General features: G+C 36.7%; 2 protein-coding genes, 1 long non-coding RNA gene and 1 pseudogene across 3 annotated transcripts; 1 reads left to right on the top strand and 3 right to left on the bottom strand.

The window, feature by feature from the left end:
• The first annotated feature begins 402 nt into the window (after positions 1-402).
• LOC132283207 (protein PELOTA 1-like) lies at positions 403-1,329 on the top strand (annotated as a pseudogene).
• Positions 1,330-6,639: 5,310 nt separating this feature from the next.
• LOC132281974 (uncharacterized) lies at positions 6,640-7,737 on the bottom strand. Its single transcript, XM_059783619.1, has one exon. It carries the CDS (start codon positions 7,735-7,737, stop codon positions 6,640-6,642), a length of 1,098 nt encoding a protein of 365 aa, XP_059639602.1.
• Positions 7,738-8,268: 531 nt separating this feature from the next.
• Positions 8,269-12,923, bottom strand: LOC132283208 (uncharacterized). Its single transcript, XR_009471970.1, has 3 exons — positions 12,693-12,923; positions 11,724-11,856; positions 8,269-8,495 (listed from the first exon to the last, which is right to left on the bottom strand). It is a non-coding gene; the product is annotated as an uncharacterized LOC132283208 (long non-coding RNA).
• Positions 12,924-17,321: 4,398 nt separating this feature from the next.
• Positions 17,322-19,772, bottom strand: LOC132286293 (G-type lectin S-receptor-like serine/threonine-protein kinase LECRK4). The gene has a single exon (XM_059788609.1). The coding sequence runs from the start codon at positions 19,748-19,750 to the stop codon at positions 17,366-17,368; it is 2,385 nt and encodes a 794-aa protein (XP_059644592.1). The 5' UTR covers positions 19,751-19,772; the 3' UTR covers positions 17,322-17,365.
• Between the last annotated feature and the right edge of the window lie 1,750 nt (positions 19,773-21,522).

Below are 21,522 nucleotides of genomic sequence, written 5' to 3'. Positions count from 1 at the left end.
TGTTGGTTTTGCTTTTCACCTTGCAGGTGATTGGATCTCCCCTTATGGCTTATATGTATGTAATTATTTTTAGATATTTCTTATGGCATAGGGTTAGTTATATGTTAAATATCATCATATATATTTACCAACAATTAGTAATTACATCTTAATTTTTAATGATGAGGAAGGAAAAAAAGAGAGTAAAAAAGTGTTTGATTTATAAATCATTTACAGAGAAGTGTCCGCATGCATAATATTTAAATTATTATTATTTATTTTTTGGTAAGAATAATTTTCAAATTATTTAGAGTGATTGGCAAGTATAAGATAAGTCATGAGAACTCCACCAAGGAAAATAAGGGAAGTTGAGATGATATAGGATAAGTTTCTTTTTTGAACAGTTTTTCTATTTTGATTAGGATGAAAAAATTCTATATAAAGCTTCGTAATTTTTATGGTTCGATTAGGGTTTTGTAATCTTCTTCTTTCCATGAAAATCGTTCCTAGAAACCTGGTTCGTGATGGGGCTGGCAGTGTGAAGATGGTTCCACAAGAATCCGATGATTTATGGGTTGCTTATAACTTGATAGCTGTGGGTGACACCGTCTTAGCTGTTACAGTCAGGAAAGTTTTAAGAGAAACAGCTTCTGGAGAAACAGCTGCGGAACGCGCGAAGCTGAAACTGGAAACAAAAGTGGAGGCTGTGGATTATGACAAAGAAGGGGGTGTTTTGCGCATTCGTGGAAAGAACATACTGGAAAACAAACACGTTAAGATAGGGGCATTTCACACTCTAGAAATTGAGCTTCAACGACCTTTTGTGCTAACAAAGGAAATTTGGGACTCACTTGCATTAGATGTACTCCGTCAAGCTTCAGATCCCTGTGCAACTGCGGATCTAGCGGTGGTTTTAATGCAAGAAGGATTGGCACAGATCTTCCTAGTTGGTAAAAGTGTAGCAAAACTACTCGTTCACGGATGGAAGTGCCAATTCCTCGCAAGCATGGGCCTTCCATTGCTGGTTATGATAAAGCTTTGAGCAAGTTCTTCGACAATGTTTTACAGGCTTTCCTGAAATACGTTGACTTCAAGGCTGTCCGCTGTGCTGTGATTGCAAGTCAGGGTTCAAGGATCAATTTCATTGTCACTTACTGTTGGAGTCTGAACCTTTATAGAATATAAGAACCCCCGGACCCAAACCTTTTTAGATTTATTTATTATTTTAATTTTTTTTACTTATATATTTTTAGTGGGGAATAAATGTAACGGCCCTAAAATGATACCAACTTAAAATAAAAAATAAAAAAAAAATCGGCATGACCTCTACTAAAAAGGATCCTTCAACAACCTGCTTAAATGCAAAAAAATGCCATGCCCTCTATTAAACCTTCAAAACTTCTCTAACTTGTCCCAACACATAATGCAAATAATATAAAACATTTACAAACCAACAACATCAACAACCTCCTCAAAATAGCCCATCATCATCATTCCATTCATTCAGAACAAAGGAGTACCTGTCTTATACATAATATCATGCTCACATATTATAATTTTACTCCAATTACATCGATTTATAGTCCATGAAACAAAATTACAATAACAAGAGTTCATAAGTCTCTATATCGAATATAACAAACTAAAGTTTTATAAAAACATAATGGGGCTTAGATACAAAAATAGCAAAATGATCTTCTAATCCAAATTAGGCCTGTGATGGAACGTCATCCGCCACTTCTTTCCCGTGTCCTGAAAAATATTAATATAAGGGATGAACAAATTGCTCAGTAGGTAGTGCTTAAGGCACAACTCTTGAAACCCCGTGAATTCACACCATGAATAGCAATAAAAGAACCGAGATCATGCTATGCCAGAAAAATAACCACACAATCACACCAATAACCCAACTCATGAAAGAAGATGCCATGAAATGAAATGTCATGTCGTGCTATGTCTCTCCCCATTTTCCAAAACCATATCCGTCATCATTTCCAAATCGTTAGTGAAACCCGTCCCATGGTGACCCCCTGGCGACACGAGAGGAGGATTGGCTACTGTCCCTGACTCATGGTCACCCCGTGGTGTCATTTCGGGCCCAGATAGCTCAACCACATTAAGAAGAATTTCCCTAATCCCCTCTAGGCCTCACTAACACCACAGCCCTTCGGCAACCTCTAGGTGATCGGGTTTTTCATAAAACCGTATTTGAAAACTTCTTCCCGAAAACCCCGTTTCAATTTTTTTTTTTTCTCAAAACATTATTCCCCATTTCTTCCCAATGAGGTGCATGAATGCATCATGTCATGTCAATATTCATGACTACACATTTAATTCCATTCAAAACTACATAGCATACGACACATGAAATTTCAAGATATTATGCTCTCATTTAACAACAATATAAGCACAACAAGCATATCATACATACATTCATTTCATATAAACATGCTTTCTCATAACACTTCTATCAACACATACTCTCACATTTGCAAATATATCATTTGAACAATTATTGTAATAATTCATCCAAAATAGGCATTCTAAAACACAATATACACAAAATAATTCACAAAATTTCAAGAAAACATGAATTAAACACCCCTACCTCAAAGAAGGATAATACCCCTACCTCAAAGAAGGAGAATACCCCCAATTCTCAAGCCCTAGATTCGAAAATTCAAGGAGGCACCAAAGCTGAAATTGCTTATATCTATGTGAAGATCTCGCCTCGTTCTTCGTTTTGCCGCAAATGGCACCCAAAATTTCCCATAATTGGAGAGTAATTGTAGTTTGAAGTTGAAGAAAGAAAAAATAAAAGAGAGAGAGAGAGAGAGAGAGAGAGAGAGAGAGATGTATACTACTGGGGAGAGAAGAAAGTTTTAAGGCCAAAATAATGGCTTCTTGGCCTTTAGAAGAGTGAGTAGGGAGTGGGCCCCACCACTAAGCATTAAACCCATTTTTTACATACATATATATATATATAAAATTCATAAACATTACATTTTTCCTAACTTTAAAAGATTTCGTCCTAGAAATCAAGTAATACCTGAGGGAGAAAACAACTCTGAATACTTGGAGCGAACCTCCTGTTCAAGCTCCCAAGTAGCCTCCTCGACTCCGCGATGCCTCCAAAGAACCTTCACTAGTAGTATCATCTTGTTCCTCAACACCTTCTACTGTGTGTCAAGGATCTGAACTGGTTCCTCCTCATAAGAAACATCTTCATCAATGTCCACATCAACCCAACTCAAAATGTGAGATGGATCCGGCTCGTACTTCTGTAGCATCGATACATGAAAGACATTGTGGACTCTGTCCATCTGCAGTTGCAAAACAAGTCTGTAGGCAACCTCTCCTACCCAGTCCAAGATCTCAAAAGGTCTAATGAATCGTGGCGACAACTTGTCACTCTTCCCAAACCTCAACAACCCCTTTCGTGGAGAAAGACGTGGTCTCCCACCTCAAAGGATAGCAGCCGTCTCCGCCTATCCGCATAACTCTTCTGTCGGCTCTGAGCTCTGAGCAATCTCTGTCTGATCAGTTTAATCTTCTCAGTAGTCTCGCGTACTATATCGGGTCCTAAGGCGGCTGTCTCGCCCACCTCAGTCCAACAAACAGGAGACCTACAAGGTCTACCATACAACGCCTCAAATGGAGCCATCTAAATACTCGTCTGATAACTGTTGTTATAGGCAAACTCAAAGTGAAAGGTGATCCTCCCAACTACCTCCCAAATCAAGTACACATGCCCAAAACATATCCTCCAAGATCTGGATGGTACGCTCCGACTGGCCGTCCGTCTGTGGATGAAATGCCATACTAAGGTGCAACGATAAACCAAACGTTGCTTGAAGTCCTTCCCAGAACCTCAAAGTGAGCTTGGCATCCCTATCTGAAACAATAGCCACTGGAACTCCTTGCAACCTCACAATCTTTTTCACATAAAGAACACCAAGTGCCTCTGCGTCATCTGTTGCCTTAATAAGCAAAAAGTGAGCCGTCGTGGTCAATTTATCAATAATGACCCATACGGCTTCATTTCCCCTCCGTGATCTAGGAAGACCTGTCACAAAATCCATAGCAATCTGCTCTCATTTCCATTGCGCTACAGGTAATGGTTGCAATAAACCGGCTGGTCTCTGATGCTCGACCTTCACCTGTTGACAGGTAAGGTACCTAGCCACAAACTGCGCAACATCTTTCTTCATTCCATTCCACCAATACTGTCTTCTCAAATTGTGATACATCTTAGTACCACCTAGATGAATTGCAAAGCGGGAAACTCCCGTAGAACATCCTCCTGACAAACTGTGGGAACAACCAACAAACCCCTAAACCGTAAACCTCCATCTGCATGTAAAGTCCAATCCTTCCTTGTCTCACCACCAAAAATCAAAGTGTGAATAGCATCCAAATCCGGATCCTGCCTCTGTGACTCAATCACTTGTCTGACAAGAATGGGCTGAGCCACGAGACTAAACAAGAATGCTGACTCACTGCCAACATCATCATCAAAGCAAGACAATCCCATTTCTGCCAAATCTTCAAGCATATTTCACTTCCGAATGGCTAAACCAGCCAAAGTCCCACAAGATTTCCGGCTTAAGGCATTAGCTACCACATTTGCCTTGCCTGGATGATATTGCAAGTCAAAGTTGTAGTCGTTCAAAAACTCAATCCATCGCCTCTGTCTGTTGTTCAAGTCCTTTTGGGAGAAAAGATACTTAAGACTCTCATGATCCTAGAACACCTTGAATTTCTCACCATACAAGTAATGTCTCAAACACTTCAAAGCAAACACGAGTGCCGCTAACTCTAAATCATGAGTACGGTAGTTAAGCTCGTGAGTCTTTAACTGTCGAGACCCATAAGCCACTACTCTACCATCCTGCATTAACACACAATCCAAACCATCACGTGAAGCGTCACAACAAATCACATAACCTAAGCTACGCTCGGGTATCACCAACATTGGAGCTGTAGTCTCTTGTCTTCAACTCCTGAAAGGAAGACTCGCAAACTTCATTCCATGTAAATTTGATCCCTTTCCAGGTCAGGCGAGTCATAGGCACTGCCAAGCGAGAAAAATCTTTCACAAATCTTCTGTAGTAACCCGCTAAACCAAGAAAACTGCAGATCTCAAACACATTCTTGGGTTGCTCCCAATTCAGAACTGCCTTTATCTTTGATGGATCAACCGATACTCCACCTTCCGAAACAACATGCCCCAAAAACTTCACCTCTTATAGCCAAAACTCACACTTCTCATATTTGACATATAATCGGTGCTCTCGCAAAATCTGCAATACAATACTCAAATGGATCTCGTGCTCCTCCGAAGATCGTGAATACACAAGAATGTCATCCACAAAAACTACCACAAATTAGTCCAAGTAATCGTGAAAGACGCGGTTCATCAAATCCATAAATGCCGCTGACGCATTAGTCAAGCCAAAGGGCATAACAAGGAACTCATAATGTCCATACCGAGTATGGAATGCCGTCTTTGGGATATCCTCATCCCTAACCCGTAACTAATAGTAGCCTGACCTCAAGTCAATTTTTGAAAAATAATTGGCTCCCCTCAACTGATCAAACAAATCATCTATCCTTAGCAAATGATACTTGTTCTTGATAGTATCATGATTCAACTTCCGGTAATCAATGCACAACCTCAAAGAACCATCTTTCTTCTTAGTAAACAAGATCGGTGCGCCCCACGGTGACACACTAGGTCGAATGAAACCTTTCATCCTCAAATCATCAAGTTGTCTTTTCAATTCTTCCAACTCAACTGGTGTTATACGATACGGTGCCATAGAAATCGGCACGGTACCGGGTATCAAATCAATAGTAAACTCCACTTCTCGGTGTGGAGGCAACCTTGTCAAGTCCTCTGGAAAAACATCTAAGAAATCACGAAAATCCTCTTCCACAATTATGAAGACTATTACTTCTTCGGCTAAAAGACTAGCCAAGAAGTAATCACCAAGACTCCGTCCATGAATTCCATACAATTATGAAGGTTGGGAATCACTTCGATCTCCCACGAAAAAGAAGCAATCTCCATCGGGAGTGCAAACTGTAACTCTTCCTCTGAAACAATTGATCGTAGCACGAAATGAAGCTAACCAATCCATCCCGAGAATAACATCAAAGTTAGTCATTTCCAGGAGGATAAGGTCAAACACAAAAGTCCGCCTGGCTATCACGATGGAGCAATCCCTCACAATTCTGCTTAAAGACACTGAAACCCCAACTGGAGTATCAACACATAACGCCCGATCCATGAAACTAACCTCTAAACCCCGATGCAAGTGCAAATGATGATTAAATGAAAGAATAAGATGCACCAGAGTCAAACAAAACACGGGCCCAAGAACCAAACACTGGAAATATACCTCGGAGAACTGATAGACCCAAAGATGTATCGGCTTGAGCAAGTGTAAAGACACATCCCTGTGGTGTCTGTGCCTGAAAACTACCAACCTAAACACCTGACTGCCGCACCGACACAGTAGGAGTATCCCTCCTAGCTGGTCGTGAACCTTGAGAAGACATGGCAGGCTATGGTGGTGGTGGTTTAAAACCTGACTGAATTGTAGCCAACTGTAACGGCCTCTGTTTTGACCCTCTACCATTACCGGTGCCTGCTCCCTAATTCAGACAATCCCGAATCATATGGCCTTGCTGGTTACACCCATAACAAGCTCTAGACAAGTTCATAGGACATTTGGACTTGTAATGTCCAGGCTGCTGACACTGATAACAAATAACCCCACTCTTATCTGACCCAGCTGGCACAGGAGTAGTAGGAGCAGATCGTGCAGACTGCTGCCCCTGAAACTGAGATGAACTACCCCTGTTCCTCTTCCATGAAGGTCTCTCTGAAGATGGTCCTGCATTCCTCTTTTGTTTCCACTGTTCCTTTCCTGCATTTCTGTCTTTAGCTTCCGCCTCAAACATCAATGCCCTTTCAATTGCCTCCAAATAAACTTTGAAGTACTGTGCCATTATCAACGGCCTCATTTTGTAATCAAGATCGAAAATAAACTTTCGAGTCTTATTAACCTCATTTCTCACTAACTCAGGAGCAAAGCAAAAAAGAGAAATGAACTTGTTCTCGTATTCCGTCACTGACATATTGCCTTGGATAAGGCCATTAAACTGTTCCCTTAGCTCCCACCTCTTGGTAACCCAAAAATACTTCTTATAAAATAGCTCTTTAAACATTTCCCAACTCATCTCTTCAATCTTGTGCTGATTAGTGACTGATTTCCACCAAAGCTTAGCATCCTTTGAAAACTTGTAAGTGGCTAGGATGATTTTCAAGTGATCATCCGTCACTTCCATAGAAGTCAAGTGGGTTTCCGCTTGGTCCATGTAGTCGTCCGCTACCATTGGATCTGCACCACCCTCAAACATCACAGGCATCAACTTAGAAAACCCTGTAATCAACTTGAGACGCTTCTGTGCTGGCGTCTCCTTTACCTGAACTACCGCTTGTGGTATCGGTTGCGGAAGAGTAGCAATTGTAGCCCTAAAGGCACTCTGTAGCAAACAGTTCAATGCCAGCTCAGCTGAGCCTTCACCCGCTTCAACAGGTGCTTCAACATTGTCCCTTAGTGTGAAGACACCTTTAGGGGGAATCAAGTCCCTAAGAAATGTATCCTCTTCAACTTGCTCCGCGGGATTGGAGATAGAACTCTCACCAACATCTCCTCCAACTTCCCTTGGTTCCTTTCGCGGTGGCATTGTGCTATAAAGCAAGAAAATGGTTCAATAATGATAACACTAAGGTCTAACCGTGAACAACTCAACACAAAAGGATGTTGCACAACATGCAAGACCGCAATGAATACATTAATATAAGCATATAAGCACATAAGCAAGGAAACAGTTAAACATATTTTTTCATATAGCAAAACACTTTAACAAATAATCACATAAACTATGAAAATGACTTCCCATACAACCTTATGTAGGCCTCTACCCGTCGTCTTAATGGTTTTCGAACCATCGCTCTAATACCAAATTTGTAACGACCCTAAAATGATACCAACTATAAAAAAAAAAAAATCGACATGACCTCTGCGAAAAAGAATCCTACAACAACCTACTTAAATGCAAAAAAATGCAATGGCCTCTCTTGGACCTTCAAAACTTATCTAACCTGTCCCAACACACAATGCAAATAATATAAAATATTCCCAAAACAATAACATCAACAACCTCCTCAAAATAGCCCATCATCATCATCCCATTCATCCAGAACAAAGGAGTACCTATCTTCTACATAGTCCTATGCTCACATACTAGAATTTTACTCTAATTACATCAGCTTACAGTCCATGAAGCAAAATTACAATAACAAGAGTTCACAAGTCTCTATACCGAATATAACAAACTAAGGTTTTACAAAAACATGATGGGACTTAGATACAAAAATAGCAAAATGATCTTCTAATCCAAAAATATTAGAAGAACGTCATCCGCCACTTCTTTCCCGTGTCCTGAAAAATATTAATATAAGGGATGAGCAAATTGCTCAGTAGGTAGTGCTTAAGGCACACCTCTTGAAATCCCGTGAATCCACACCATGAATAGCAATAAAAGAACTGGGATCATACTATGCCAGGAAAATAACCACACAATCACACCAATAAACCAAGTCATGAAAGAAGATGCCATGAAATGAAATGCCATGTCGTGCTATGTCTCTCCCCATTTTCCAAAACCATATCCGTCATCATTTCCAAACCGTTAGTGAAACTCGTCCCATGGTGACCCTTGGCGACACGAGAGGAGGATTGGCTACTGTCCCTGACCCATGGTAACCATGTGGCATCATTTGGGACCCAGATAGCTCAACCACACTAAGAAGAATTTCCCTAGTCCCCTCTAGGCCTCACTAACACCACGGCCCTTTGATAACCCCTAGGCGACCGGATTTTTCATAAAACCGTATTCGAAAACTTCTCCCCGAAAATTCCGTTTCATTTTTTTTTTTTTTCCCTCAAAATATAATTCCCCATTTATTCCCAATAAGGTGCATTAATGCATCATGTCATGTCAATACTCATGACTACACATTTAATTCCATTCAAAATTACATAGCATACAACACATGAAATTTCAAGATATTATGCTCTCATTTAACAACAATATAAGCACAACAAGCATATCATACATACATTGATTTCATATAAGCATGCTTTCTCATAACACTTCCATCAACACATACTCTCACATTTGCATATATATCATTTAAACAATTATTGTAAGAATTCATCCAAAATAGGCATGCTAAAACACAATATGCACAAAATAATTCACAAAATTTCAAGAAAACGTGAAAATTCAATTCAAGGAGCCACCAAAGCTGAAATTGCTTATATCTATGTGAAGATCTCGCCGCGCTCTTTGTTTTGCCGCAAACGGCACCCAAAATTTCCCACAAATGAGTGAGTAATTGTAGTTTGAAGTTGAAGAAAGAAAAAAGAAAAAAGAGAGAAAGAGAGAGAGATGTATACTAGTGGGGAGAGAAGAAAGTTTTGAGGCCAAAATAATGGCCTCTTGGCCTTTAGAAGAGTGAGTGGGGAGTGAACCTCACCACTAAGCATTAAACCCATTTTTTACATTATATATATATATATATATAATTCATAAACATTACAATAGATCTAACCAGATGCTGAAAATGAACAGATTTTATAGGAATTCGAAAGGAAATGTTTTCTTAGTCATCTTCCCCTTATTAAAAGATCGAAATATAATATTTTATCATATTCAAAACTAGCTCCTGGTATAACTAGACTAAAAGGCTCAGTGTGTCCTAAATATTGAAGGGAGACATGGAAATCATTTTTACTGTGATAATAAAATAAGTGGTCAATACTCTTCAACATTCATTTCAGTTTCTAAACATAGAATCATAAAGAATTATGGTGTTTTCAGGCAAAAACCAATGTGAAACAATTACGCCATAGGGCCGGTGGTTAGTTAGATACAATTATTAATCACTTCCCCGTCAATGATCAATTGGTCATCCAATTCATAGAGTACACTTGGCAAAAAGAATAGAAGCACACACATTATTTAAGTTTGTTCACTTCACTTTCACTGGGAATTTCCCAAGTCATTCATCCACATATTTATCTACAACCATGTCCGTCAATTGTTGTCACTCGTGCTGTTCTTAAATGCACCTTTCCAACATTTTATAGTATACATCTTATGTCTGGATATTGTCTCAAAAAGTTTATTCTCTCCTCCCCAAACTCTTCCTACAGAGTTACAATCACCTTTCCTAGTTATTCCTTTCGTAGCCATATATATACATATATGTTACTAATCATTTACTCCGTATACCATTTGAAAAACTTCAAAATTTTCCAATCGAACCAAAATTAAACTTACTCCACATGTTCAGCAAGGGCTTTACTAAATGGAAAATTACATAAAAGGATGACCTGCTGAACAATTAGCTTAGAATTTCAACTACAATGTATTAAATATTTTTGATCAAGTAATATTTTTATTTATAAATATATTATAACAAAATACAAAGGCACGATCTCAAATGTCTCATCAAAAGTGATTCTGTAGCTAATTTATTACATTATTAACCAATATTCATTCTATAAATATGAATAACTCCTTAAAAGTTTTCATGGTCCCGGAATCATTCTAATGTCATAGGTACCCCCTATGCCTTACATGGTAACAGGTGTGAGCCAAGGTTCTTGAGAAGCCCATCTCCAGCCACCAACTGGTTTCCCAAGAATTTGGCATCAACAATATAGGGTTAATGTATAAATGTCATGTCAAGAGCCAATCATGTAACAATTTCAAAACTTGATATATCATACTACGATATGTGAAACAGAAAAAAATAGTTGACATTGAGGCTTCTCCTTTCATTTCTTTGTTCATGAATGACCTGCGGCACCATCTGCTCAGAATTTCATTTACAATATTTTATATATTTCTTGACCAAGTAATCTATGTATGATATAAAGCAAAATGTAATCGAACAATTTTATATAACTATGACAATAAATCCATAACTAGCACACTATTAACCAAATATATATCATAAATGTGAATGATAACCTATTGATTTCAAGGTCAACATATCATTCCAAGAGCTACCCTGGTATATGGGTCAGCCAAGATACAATGCAAATCTAACTCCTACAATAAACCGGCTTTATCAAGTATTTGGCATCAACCATAGAGGCTTCATGTATTATAATCAATTCAAAAGTCAATCTTACCAACTTGAGACATTTGAGCGTCTAACACCTCACTTCCATGTCCTATTGCAATAATCATGCCCAACTCCTCATATCATATGCAACGTGTCACTCTAGCTGTAAGCAATCATGGGTGAAGGTAGGCTCAAGCTCACTCTCGGGTTAAGGGCACAGGAGAAGGATTTGGTAATGACTTAGCCTCACAGATGGTACCATAACTTATTTCAGATCAAAACATTACCACAAATGACTGCTAGATTGTAGAGGCAATTTTCTGGAGGGACCTCAATATATTAATTACATATTCAGAACAAAATATGTCAAGATTGTCTAAAGATCCCAATTAGCACTGCAAGTCAATTGGCAATATCCTAGCTCCGCCCTTTTTGGTGTTACATGGAGAATAGAACACACCATTATGATATGAAGAGAAGAATTTAAGTTCACGAATTACACATATGAAAGAAACTAAAATCATCTCACCCCGTTAAAGATGTATTGAAAACCACTTCACCAACTTGGGTTCCTGAAACACCAAATGACTTTGCCCTCTAAATAGAACCATCTTCCAGGACAAGTCTGGCATCTGCTACCTTCCAAGGTCTTTCTCCCAAGCCTAAGGCTCATCCAGAAAACTTTGCATTACACTCAAAGATATAGAGAGCGCCAAGGAGATCAACAAGTACTGCTATTTCTAGATAATTAATTGACAGCAAGAAGTTTAAAAACAAAAAATTGCCAAAAAGAACATGTATTTGCAAGGAGAAGCAAACATTGCACTTCCCCCCATATCTTATAAGAAAAATAAAGAGACAAAACCAAGAAGTAATGAACAACTAAACTAGTTTTCTCTGAAATGGAGTGGCATAAAGCTGATGAGTAAGGATGCAATTTCCATGCACATCATGCCCAAGCTAATTTGGGGCGGAGGCCACATTTCAGTCCTTAAAGAAAACCCTAATTATAATCAATTATTATCAACTGTCCAAAAGAATGGAGAGGTCATATAGCTGAAATATGCTCTGCTGAACCAAATCACCTGAGTTTGATGAATCAGATAGTACAAGAATTCAATGAACGCAAGACATACAATAGAGCTACGGAAATGTGACTCCCATTAATCTGATTCCAGTGGCACATGAATTTAGTTTTCATCCAAAAGCAATAATATGCAGATTAAAAATCCCTAATCTGTTCTACATAGATCTCAACTATAAAGGCACACACAACAACAAAAAATAACTAACTAGAATTAGAAGTAAGCATTTTTACTGAGAAAATTATGGAGAAAAAATTAATATTTCTTCAAACTATTGCTCTATAAACACAAACAACGACACGAGCGAAGATAAATGGAAAGAGTTGTTATGAAATATAAATTTCAAGACAAGGAGAAAAAAGGTGTCACAAATATATACAGACATTCATAGAAATTAACAAATGTATACATACATTCGTTTACAGGCATATACACGGGTGTGTTACCAAGGGCAGCACCGTCCATGTAGAGAGAAGCAGAGGAGCATCTGACGGTGGAAACCCTAAATTTGGGTGATTTCAAAGCGAAGCCAGTTGATAATGGAAGACTTCTCACACTGTACTCTCTCTCTCTCTCAACTCGGCTTCTGGCGGTTTGGTTTATGAGACGATGGGCTTAACGTTTATACAATTATACATATATAATTATATATATACCGGCTAGGAATGTTAATACACGATCTTGATGGTTCTAATAATAAGGTAAAAGATCACTGACCTTTTCTGAGCTTTGGTGAAATTACAGTGAGCGAAAATTTTTTAGTACAACAAAAAAGTTCAACAACTTATTATCTTATATAACAATTTACCACTTATGGCTGTCAGAGATTAAGATGGAATTACTATTATATATTCTGATTGTTTAGTAATAAAAAGAATGAAGAAATCTGGTATTGTAAAATGAAGTACTTTTTTTAGTTGAATTATAAAATGAAATACTTGCTTATGTATAATTAACACTAGACTCATGGAATATAATAAACATTATTTTAACAATATATATATATATATATATATATATATATGTATAATTAACACTAGACTCATGGAATATAATAAACATTATTTTAACAAATTATATATATATATATATATATATATATATTGTGGTGATGTTAGCTAATTAGAATGACATCTGTGACTATAATTTTTAATTTTTAATTTTTAATTTTTATATCTTCATCATATGACATCGACTCGTTAAGTAATGAGAACGAATGTTGCAAATCAGAGTTTGAGCTTAAATATATTCAGACTTAGCTTATTTATTTGTGGGTTAGGTTTGAGATTGTAACGTGTTCTGACTCATTTTATTTTTTGTGGGTTTGGCTCGGGATCGTAACAAGTTTTGATTTAGCTCGTCATTATTTTAAAAAATTTGATTTAAACTTGTATTCAAGATCGTTTAGCTTGTTCATGAACATAAACAAGCTTATATAAATTTATGTAAGCATATTCGTGAGTTTACTTCCATGAACTTATACAAGTGTTTGTTTATGAACGTATTTACGAACATATAAGAGCCTACACAAGTCGAACCCAATATTGTTTAGAATCGATTTGTTTACTAAACAATTCTAAAAAACGAACTTGAATTTAACTCGTTTGCTTAACAAACCAATCCAAATTAAACTTTAAACCAGCCAAACTTAAAAACTATTAATAAACAACTTGATTCATTTGACTATTTATGAACTTAGGTATAATAAAATATAGTTTAATTTTATTTTATTCTTCTTTTGTCAATTATGAGCCTATATTTTTTAAATGATAATTCATTTGTCCCATTAAAAGTGTTATATTTAAAGGATTCCTTAAACATAACACTTTTATAAGAAAAAAAGTACAAAATAATGTGTGGGGTCAAGTCACATGAAATGCACATGCAAGTTACACTCCAAAGTCAAAACTGCCCAAATGCAGTGTTGCAGTTGTAAACTTGCAAGTTACCATGAAGTGCGCTTTCAGTCACTCTAGAGTTGATGTTAGTTCACACGGAGTATTATTACAGCATTATTATTTATTTTATTTATCTATTTATTTACCCAGATCATTTTATTCACTTTTCAAATGCACTTTTGGGTCCCTCGAGTTGGAGCCTAATGATATTCCTCCACTTTACAAAGTAAAGGATTGGGGTCCAAATCCCCCTAACAAATACTTGTTCAAGTAGGGATGACAATTTCCTTTATTTCGACGGGTTTTTGTCCTGTCTCATTTCTAATGGACAGATTTGATAGTCCTAAAAAAGAATTTAGGATGAATATTGTAAAATAATTAAAAACTCGGAGCGGATTTAGGGTGGGAGCGGATTTGGTGATGACTTCGCCCCGATTATATATGTATCTTTAAATTTTTTTTTTTATATATATATTTAATTATTTTACGAATCTTGTTACTTTGTTGGAAGTATTAGTTAATATATTAATATTTATTGCGTAATAATTTAAAAGTTTGGTTAACTTATTTATAAGTCTAATTTGAGTACATTGGACAAGTTTTTTTTTTAGAAAAAAACATAATAAAAGTGACATAACACATCCCGTAATTAAATGGAATATGCGAGATGGAGTCAGTACTTTGTTTACTAGAGTAGGGGTGGAGATGGTATACCAATTATAAACTCATCCCGAAGTTGGGGTGGAGTTGGTATGACTGATTTTCTAACGGAACGGAGTAGAGTTTAGCCAAACCCGCCTCAACTCTGCCCCGTAGCCATCCCTATGTTTAAGTGTGTTTTTGCCAAAAATAAAAAAACATGCACTTTGTAATTTTATTCATTTGTGAGTGTAACTCAAACTTAAAAAGTAACCAATGAAGCAAATTCTATCCAATCACAGTCCAAATAAAACCATTTTTCATTACCAACACACGAGAAACATACAAACACCACTAATTTGGTCGTTGCTCCGGTAGTTTTTTGTTGACTTGTTTGAGCTGTCGGTGTGTTGGATAGCATTGTTTTATGTCTTCTTTCTTCTTTCTTCATTATTCACACTTGTTACTTGTTGTCTCAATGGCAAATTGGGCATCTATGCTCCAACTAAGGTGGAGTATTGAAGATTTAATAGAAGGAATCAGTGGAGGAAAATGATTAATTAATGTTGTTTCCTATTATGTTTCCTATTATTGAAGATTTGGTATTACTAGAGGAATAGAAAAAAAAAATTCCTTGTTTCCTATTTTCTAATTTTTTCTATTATCATAACTTCTTTTTCGAGTCTTCACCATTATATTGTATATGAATTGAGAGAGTATTATAAAAGTGATGTAGCCCTTAGAATTTTTTATGTCGTGAATGTAGACCCTAATAACTTAATGTTACAAGTGAAACTTGTCCCACATCGGATTTGGATGGGGGTTGAAGTGTGTATAAATGGGTGGGTATGCCGTACTACCCAATAGTTCGAGTTTTTGAGTAAATGGGCAAGCGTCCACCCGTTACAGTTGGTATCAGAGCCAGACCCAGTCCTTAATCCGATGTCACGCTAAGCGCCCGACCCGGAAGGCGTCCAGGTCTGCCTCCGGGTAGGCAGGGTAGTCCGACCGCAACGAGGATGTTACGTGGGTTCGGGTGAGGGAGAATGTTACAAGTGAAACTTGTCCCACATCGGATTTGGATGGGGGTTGAAGTGTGTATAAATGGGTGGGTATGCAGCACTACTCAATAGTTCGAGCTTTTGGATAAATGGGCAAGCGTCCACCCGTTACACTTAACCACTTGTTTAATTTCATTTCGCTTTCATTTTATACTTTACAATTGGGAGAGATGGAGAGACCTTCCGTGTTAGTATTAATATATTGATTTTTTACTGGAACTACAAGAAATATACTCATAATCTGGGAATTCATCCACCCTTATTTCTGTGCGAATAAAGCTCATTGCATATGATTTCGGAATCAAGCATAATATACTATTTCTTGAATCGAACCCCTCCAATATTTAGAGACTGCTTCAACAATTTTTTTTTTTTTTTTTTTTTTTTTCTTTTTAAATTTCCAACAATACCCCCATATCCTATTATAAGTTTATAACATAGTTAACTGGTAATTACCAAGAAAAAAATTGTATGTCAAATTAAATCAGAAGAAATTTAAATATAATGCTACAATTTTCTGTTAAGTTGTCAATATGTTGCCAATTTTCTGTTAAGTCGTCAATTTGTTGCATTAGTTTATAACCAATTAGCATATGACTGAAAGGCTTGCCAGATGTCTTTCTGGCTCTTTAAGAGAGAGAACATATATAAACAGTTGCTTCTACTTGATCTGATTAATAAAACAATTTAGGAAATTTTTAAGTATGAAATATTCTATCAGCTGAGTGTTCCAATAATTTTCATAGAAGCTTAATAATTTAACTGTGGTTTCACTCTAGTGAGAATGAAATAAAACTAAACCAAAGCCCTTAAATCCTACTGTATTTTCGCAGAATCAAATCTAGTTTGGTTCTCGCCTCTATTGGATTGTAGTCAATGTTCAACTTGTATTAGCATTTAAAATTATATGTTGGATTAAGACAACAAATATACCTGTCATATTTTTAAAATCATTTAGTAAGAATAAAAGAACTATGGAAACAATTGACTTAATTGGTTGTCACGGTTGGATTAAAGAAAATTTAGAATAAATATCAATTTGGTACTTCCCGGGAAGGAAGGAAAAAAAAAAAAAAAAAAAAAAAAATCAATTTGTGATTGATTATAATAATTAAATCCATGCTACAGTTTTTATAACTTTTCACACCTATTTGCCCTTATCCCCATAACTCTATCTGTGACGCATAAGATTCGCACCATCCCGCTTCAAACAAGTAAAAAAGCTTGCTAGCTCACTAGTTCTCAAGGATATAGACTTCCCGTGTCAAACTAAAAAAAAGTTTTGATTTCCAACAGATAGTACTAATGCATGCATATACGTCTGTCTGTCCGTATATATATGTGTGTGTGTGTGAGCGAGTCCAGCAAGATGTTTAGTTACAATCATAATAGCACTTGCATTATACGCTTTTATAAGCATTACATGACAGAAGCAAATAACATAAAACAACGGACAACGGCTACAGTGAATTCTGATACTAGTATAAGTTACATGGAGCTATTAGTTGGGCACGGAGGAGTGGCAATGTCAGTAATCCCCTCCAGCATCAGCACTACACTCTTCATTGAAGGACGAAGAACCGGTTCATCCTGAATACACCATAGTCCCACTTTTACCATCTTCTCCAATTTCTTCTTGTCAACTTCTCCACCGCCCACGAGCTTGTTCAATTCCCTATCAACAAAACACTTGTACACCCAATTGGAAAGAACAACCTCCTCTGCTTCTGATACATGGACTTCTATGTTCCTTCTGCAACATACAATTTCTAGCAGCACTATTCCATAGCTGTAGATATCAACCTTCACCGTTATTGGGATGTTCTTTTGCCATTCAGGTGCCAAGTAGCCTCTAGTCCCTCTGACCTGCGTGAAGGTCCTTGTTTGATCTGGCATCAGTAACTTTGCCAACCCGAAATCAGAGATTTTAGCAGTCCAGAAATCATCCATCAAAATGTTGTGAGGCTTTATATCGCAATGCACGGTGGGGGCCTCACACTCTTCATGTAGATAAAGGATCCCTCTAGCAATATTCAGCGCAATCCTCACTCTCTCATTCCAATCCGGGCGCCTTGGAGCCCGAAACAGAAGATCTGCAAGTGACCCGTTGCTCATAAATTCATAAACCAGAAGCCTATTTGATCCCTCTGCGCAGTAGCCAAGCAACCGGACTAGATTCTTGTGGTGAGTTCTCCCAATTGCTCGCATTTCTGCTCTTAACTCCTGTTCGCCCTCTTCCGCAATCTTCTCTAGCCTCTTCACTGCAATTAGTTTCTTACCTTTGTACAGAGCTCCTTTGTAAACTGTTCCAAAAGGGCCTTGGCCCAACTTCTCTCTGAAGCCATTGGTAGCCTTTCGAAGCTCATTGTAAGAATATAAACTCGGGGTGAACAACTCAATTAAGCCAGAACTTCCAGTTTCCAACAACCTTCTATACTTTAAAATGCGGTATTTGAAAAAGAAAAGGCCTGAGAATGCAAGGGCAAAGCATGAATAGGTAACCAAGCTCAAACATAGAACAAGAATTATCATCAGTGCTTTCTTGCTTGTGGTCACCAGACTCACCACCACTTGTGGATTTGGAGGGTTGCTGCTTCTAATGGGTTTTGTAGCAACCATGAAAAATATAGTGCTCGTATCTTCATTACGACTACCTGATTGCCTTCTAATATTTCTCAGTGGAAGAGTGAACTTCATGCAATTACCCGATTGAAACATCGATGCGTCACAAAGACAGTCCTCCAAACAGGACTCGCTGCAGTCGTCCTCGGTCATTTCTGCTTTATTGTAAGGACGGTCATAAGATATAAGATTATCCATAGAAATAATTTCGTAAAATTCATTTCTTTCTCCTTCTTTGCACCTTAATCCTTTGGTAAAATTCCTTTCGCAGTCAGTAGACTTGTGATTGGGATCAAGAAAATCAGCACCCGGAATACAACTGCAGTAAGGTTTATCGTCATTTAAGGTACAGTAGCTGTTGAAACCACAGAAGCTCTTCACATCACATATGCTCATACTGTCAATTGCTTCCCACTCGAACACCGGTTTAGAGTTGGCACTGGGATGAGAATACAATCGGAAATTTCCGTCAGCATCAAGGGTTGCTCGGTGGACAATTGTGTTGTTGACAAGAGATGAATCTTTCAATGTTTTGATTGTGGTGGAATCAGTGGTGCCGTTGATGAGTAGCAGTGAACCACTACTATTTAGATAAAGATGATACTGCGGGTTGTTGGGGCTCCAACTATCCAACTGCCAGTAAGCATCTGACGGTAATAGAACGTTAACACAACTCTTGCCTACCGTAGGCGCTAAATATGCAACCAGATTCCCATCATACTGCATCACGAGACAAAACTTTCCAATGGAGTGGTCTGTTTCAGAGAAACTAGAATACAACTGTTGCCCAGTAGAAAGATCTTGGCCACCTACAACGAAATCCTTGCTGTATAGCACAAAATTTCCAGAGTCGAGCATGGAAGCAAAGGAAGCAGAGTGTGGTGAATTGGCAGTGATTGATCTATCTTCACTTTGGGCAGTACTTCTCAAGAGAAGCTTACCGGTGGTAGTGAATTCCAGTGTAGCATTTGAGGACACTGGTGGATCATCACGATTGGCAGTCCATACCGTAGTATTTTGTGAGCCTGCCCCACCCACCAACCAAATTCCCACTTTAAAGCCACCGCCTTGCTGGTAAAATCCAAATGCAAAACGGCCGGAAGGTGACTGCCATGAATTGGGTTGAGTGACTGGGGTGAGAGAAGTGCCCGGGCTTATCGAATTGGACTGCTTTTGCTGGTCGGCACCAACAACCGCTTCAAAGCATACAAAGATATGGAGTAAGAGAACAGCAGAAGTAAAAGAAGCCATATACGAGAGGGAATATGGAGAAATTGACATTCCTACTAGTTTTTGCTTACTATTATTATTTAAGCTACTTGTATTAAAGAAGTGAGTATATGCATATACAAGAAGCTACCTGTGAAGTAATAATTATCACCGACTTATGTTATCACATGTTTTCTTTTAAAACGCGCTGTTATTTATGTGCACATTTTTCTTCCTTGACTATCAGTTTTTCACGCTCTTGACTTTCACTGCACATACTCTCTTTTTGGCGTGTTAGGGCAATATGGTACATTCAGATACGTGTGGAAATTGTAATATGTTTTCTTATTGGACACGTCCAAAACACTATGGGGGAGACCAAAAATTTAATAGCAATGATAATTAATAATTTAATAGTCCGCGCTCTGCAAATTATACTAATAACTAATAAGCTTTACTATTAAATTATTAATTAGAGGAATGTTAATCACAGTCATTTCATAGTCATTTTTAGGATTGGTTAGTTTTAAATGTATTAATTACTTAAATTTCTATTTTAATGGAACCCTATAAACATTACTTTTTTAAACAAACATACCATTTTCAATTATCTAACATTTTTTCTTCTCTCCCCTTTTAATCTATACATATAGAAATGTGTGCCTGTATATATATATATATATATAATAACTACCGTTGTAAATGAATTCTGAGAAAAAAAAAAAAAAAAAAACTATAGATAGGATAATCCATTTTCAAGAAAAAAAAAAAAAAAAAAGAGCTAGAACAAAATTTGAAAAGAAAAAAAAAATATAATAATAAAAATAAAATAAAAAAGAACGCGAAAAGAATCTATATACATTGTATAAGATAGATTTGAGATTTTTTTGAACACCCCTAATATATAAGATAGATTTGAGATTTTTTTTTAAAAAAAAAAACAAAATTAGTTATATATATATACACATATATATTTCTTTTTACAACTATCTTGGTGAATGAATTATTTGTTTTTTTTTTTTTTTTTTTTAAAATCCGTTTAAACAAGGATAGTTGTAAAAATAAAAAAATAAAAACAAAAATAAACATATATATATAGGGGCTAAAAAAAAAAAAGAGAGAGAGAGAGGAAAGAATTCGTTCACTCAAGGATAATTGTAAGAAGAAATATATAATCGATTTCAGAATCCATCTTCTACGTGGATTCTTTTCTCATTTTTTTCACCTTTCTTTTTATTCTTTTTCAGGATTTTTTTCTAGCTCTTTTTTTTTTGCTTCCTTTTATTTCTATATTTTTTTCAAAATCCATCCATCTCTTATAAATGGATTATATTGTCTATATATATATATTTTTTAACCATTTTCAGTATCCATTCACATAACACTAGTTATTACATATATATATATATATATATATATATATATACACGCGCGCACACACACACATTTTTATATGGATAGATTAAAAGGAGAGAGAAGAAGAAATGTTAGATAATTTAAAATGGTATATTTGTCTAAAAAAGTAATGTTTGTAGAATCCCATTGAATAAAAACTTAAGTAATTAATGCATTTAAAACTAATCAATTCTAAAGCGATTAATGCATTTAAAACTAACCAATTCTAAAGCGACTGTAAAATAACAGTCGCTTGCACGACTGCAATTAACATTTCTCTATTAAATATCATTGACTGATGTCTTTTTCCAACTAATCCTTCTAGATCTCTAGTCAATCAGTTGACTCAAATAATTAAGACGAGATCCTTAAAGCGACTTACAATGATCTTTTAACGGTTATAAGTATTAGTACTAAAA

This window comes from Cornus florida, unplaced genomic scaffold, assembly GCF_030987335.1.
Source record: "Cornus florida cultivar Cherokee Brave unplaced genomic scaffold, ASM3098733v1 CherokeeBrave_3.0.0_Hap2_Chr11, whole genome shotgun sequence".
NCBI classification, from domain to species: Eukaryota; Viridiplantae; Streptophyta; class Magnoliopsida; order Cornales; family Cornaceae; genus Cornus; species Cornus florida.
The sequence above is the reverse complement of the archived record's forward strand: the minus strand, read 5'-3'. Positions and strand labels throughout refer to the sequence as shown.

Excerpts from the sequence above, each read along its gene's own strand:
- LOC132281974 (XM_059783619.1), bottom strand. The coding sequence starts at position 7,737 with ATGCCACCGCGAAAGGAACCAAGGGAAGTTGGAGGAGATGTTGGTGAG.
- LOC132286293 (XM_059788609.1), bottom strand. The coding sequence starts at position 19,750 with ATGGCTTCTTTTACTTCTGCTGTTCTCTTACTCCATATCTTTGTATGC.